We start from the raw sequence: 1,913 nt of genomic DNA, 5'->3' as shown, positions 1-1,913 counted from the left end.
TGGTGAGCTCGGAGCGCTGGATGAAGCTCTTGCCGCACTCGGAGCACTGGTAGGGCTTCTCACCCAGGTGGATGCGCTGGTGCTTGATGAGGTTGGAGGAGACGCTGAAGCACTTCCCGCACACGTTGCACTCGTAGGGCTTCTCCCCGGTGTGCATCCGCCGGTGCTTGGTGAGGTCGGACTTCTGGATGAAGCCCTTGCCGCACTCGGGGCACTTGTAGGGCTTCTCGCCGAGGTGCGTCCGCTGGTGCTTGATGAGGTTGGAGCGGACGCCGAAGCTCTTCCCGCAGTCCCCGCACTCGTAGGGCTTCTCCCCCGTGTGCATCCGCCGGTGCTTCACCAGCGCCGAGTTCTGCCCGAAGCTCTTCCCGCACTCGGGGCAGGCGTACGGCTTCTCGCCGGTCTGCGTGCCCTGGTGCCTCACCGCGCCCTCCGCCCGCGCCGAGAAGCTCTTCCCGCACTCGCTGCACTTGTGGCTCCTCTCCGGCGCTGCCCGCGGCGCCCACGGGAAGCTCTTCCCGCACTCGCCGCACTTGGAGGGTCTTTCGGTGCCCAAGAGCCGCCGGCGCTTGGCGGGCGACGCCAGGAAGCTCTTCCCGCAGTCGCAGCACCGGCGCGGCTGCTCGGCACTGGCATGGACGCGCTGGTGCCGCTCCAGGTGGGAGCTCTGGGAGAAGCTCTTGCCGCAGTCGCCGCAGCGGAACGGCTTCTCGCCCATGTGGATGCGCCGGTGCCGGTCGAGGTGGGAGCTCCAGGCGAAGCTCTTCCCGCACTCCCCGCACTCGTAGGGCTTGGCGGCACCCGCGTGGCTCTGCCGGTGCTTCGCCAGCGCCGCGTCGGCGCCGAAGCCCTTCCCGCACTCCCCGCACTTGTAGGGCTTCTCGGGAGCGGCGCCACCGTGCCGGCGCTTGGCCAACGCCACCGGCTTGGCCGCCGAGCCCTTCCCACGCTCCGGTGGCTCCGGCTCGGCGCCGCAGTCGGCGCAGCGGCACGAGGGGTCCCCGCGGGCGGCGGCGTGGGTGCGGCGGTGCCGGTCGAGGTGGGAGCTCCAGCTGAAGCTCTTGCCGCACTCGGGGCAGGCGTAGGGCTTCTCGCCGGTGTGGATGCGCCGGTGCCGCTCCAGGTGGGAGTTCCAGTTGAAGCCCTTCCCGCAGTCGCCGCATTTGTAGGGCTTCTCCTCCAGGTGGAGCTTCTGGTGCTTCACCAGCCCGGCGCTGGCCGGGAAGCTCTTGCCACAGACGGCGCACTGGCAGGGCGCGGCGCCGGCGCCGGCGTGGACGCGCTGGTGCTGGATGAAGGCCGAGCCGACGCTGAAGGTCTTGCCGCAGTCGGGGCACTTGTAGGGTTTGTCGCCGGCGTGGCGCCGCTGGTGGGTGATGAGGGTGGAGCTCAGCCGGAAGCACTTCCCGCACTCCGGGCACTTGTGGGGCCGTTCCGTCCCGCGCCGGCGCTTGGGGAAGGCGGAGCCGAACGCCAAAGCTTTGCCGCAGTCGTGGCACCGCCCGTGGCCCAGGAGGCTCCGCGGCGGGAACTTCTTGAAGCCGCGGGGTCCCGACTTGCTCTGGCGCTTCCCCGCGGCTTTGCGGGGCTGGGGGTCGGGTTTCTGGGGGGCCTCGCCGGGTTTGGAGCCCTCGGCGTTGGGCGGGTTGGCCGTGGGCTTGGGTTTGGCCGCCGAGGCCGTGGCGGCTGCGGCGTCCACCTTCTCCAGCTCGCCCGGGGGAGGCTCCTCCTCCTCGTTGTCGGTCAACAAACCATCATCTGCCAGGACAAAAGTGGGCGGGAGGGTCCATCAATGCCCCAAACCCACCCCCCCGTGGGTTTTGGGCTCTTCCAAAACATGTCCTTGGTCAGCTTGGTCAACTCGGTCAACCATGGCCCAATTCCCACCCCCTTGTGGATTTTGGGCTCTTCCA

General features: G+C 69.4%; 1 protein-coding gene across 1 annotated transcript in view; it reads right to left on the bottom strand.

Annotated features, from left to right (window-relative positions):
* Position 1: 1 nt before the first annotated feature.
* Positions 2–1,913, bottom strand: part of LOC108510122 (zinc finger protein 345-like) — a gene marked incomplete at its 3' end in the record, with an annotated part of 4,343 nt that continues 2,431 nt past the window's right edge. Inside the window, exons 3-4 of the mRNA XM_017839814.1 lie at positions 1,012–1,758; positions 2–885 (exon numbers count right to left, since the gene is read on the bottom strand). Coding sequence (XP_017695303.1) covers positions 2–885; positions 1,012–1,758 — 1,631 coding nt within the window. The remainder of the gene's footprint in view (positions 886–1,011; positions 1,759–1,913) is intronic.

Source organism: Lepidothrix coronata, unplaced genomic scaffold, assembly GCF_001604755.1.
Source record: "Lepidothrix coronata isolate B3197 unplaced genomic scaffold, Lepidothrix_coronata-1.0 Scaffold490, whole genome shotgun sequence".
Classification (NCBI taxonomy): domain Eukaryota; kingdom Metazoa; phylum Chordata; class Aves; order Passeriformes; family Pipridae; genus Lepidothrix; species Lepidothrix coronata.
The sequence above is the reverse complement of the archived record's forward strand: the minus strand, read 5'-3'. Positions and strand labels throughout refer to the sequence as shown.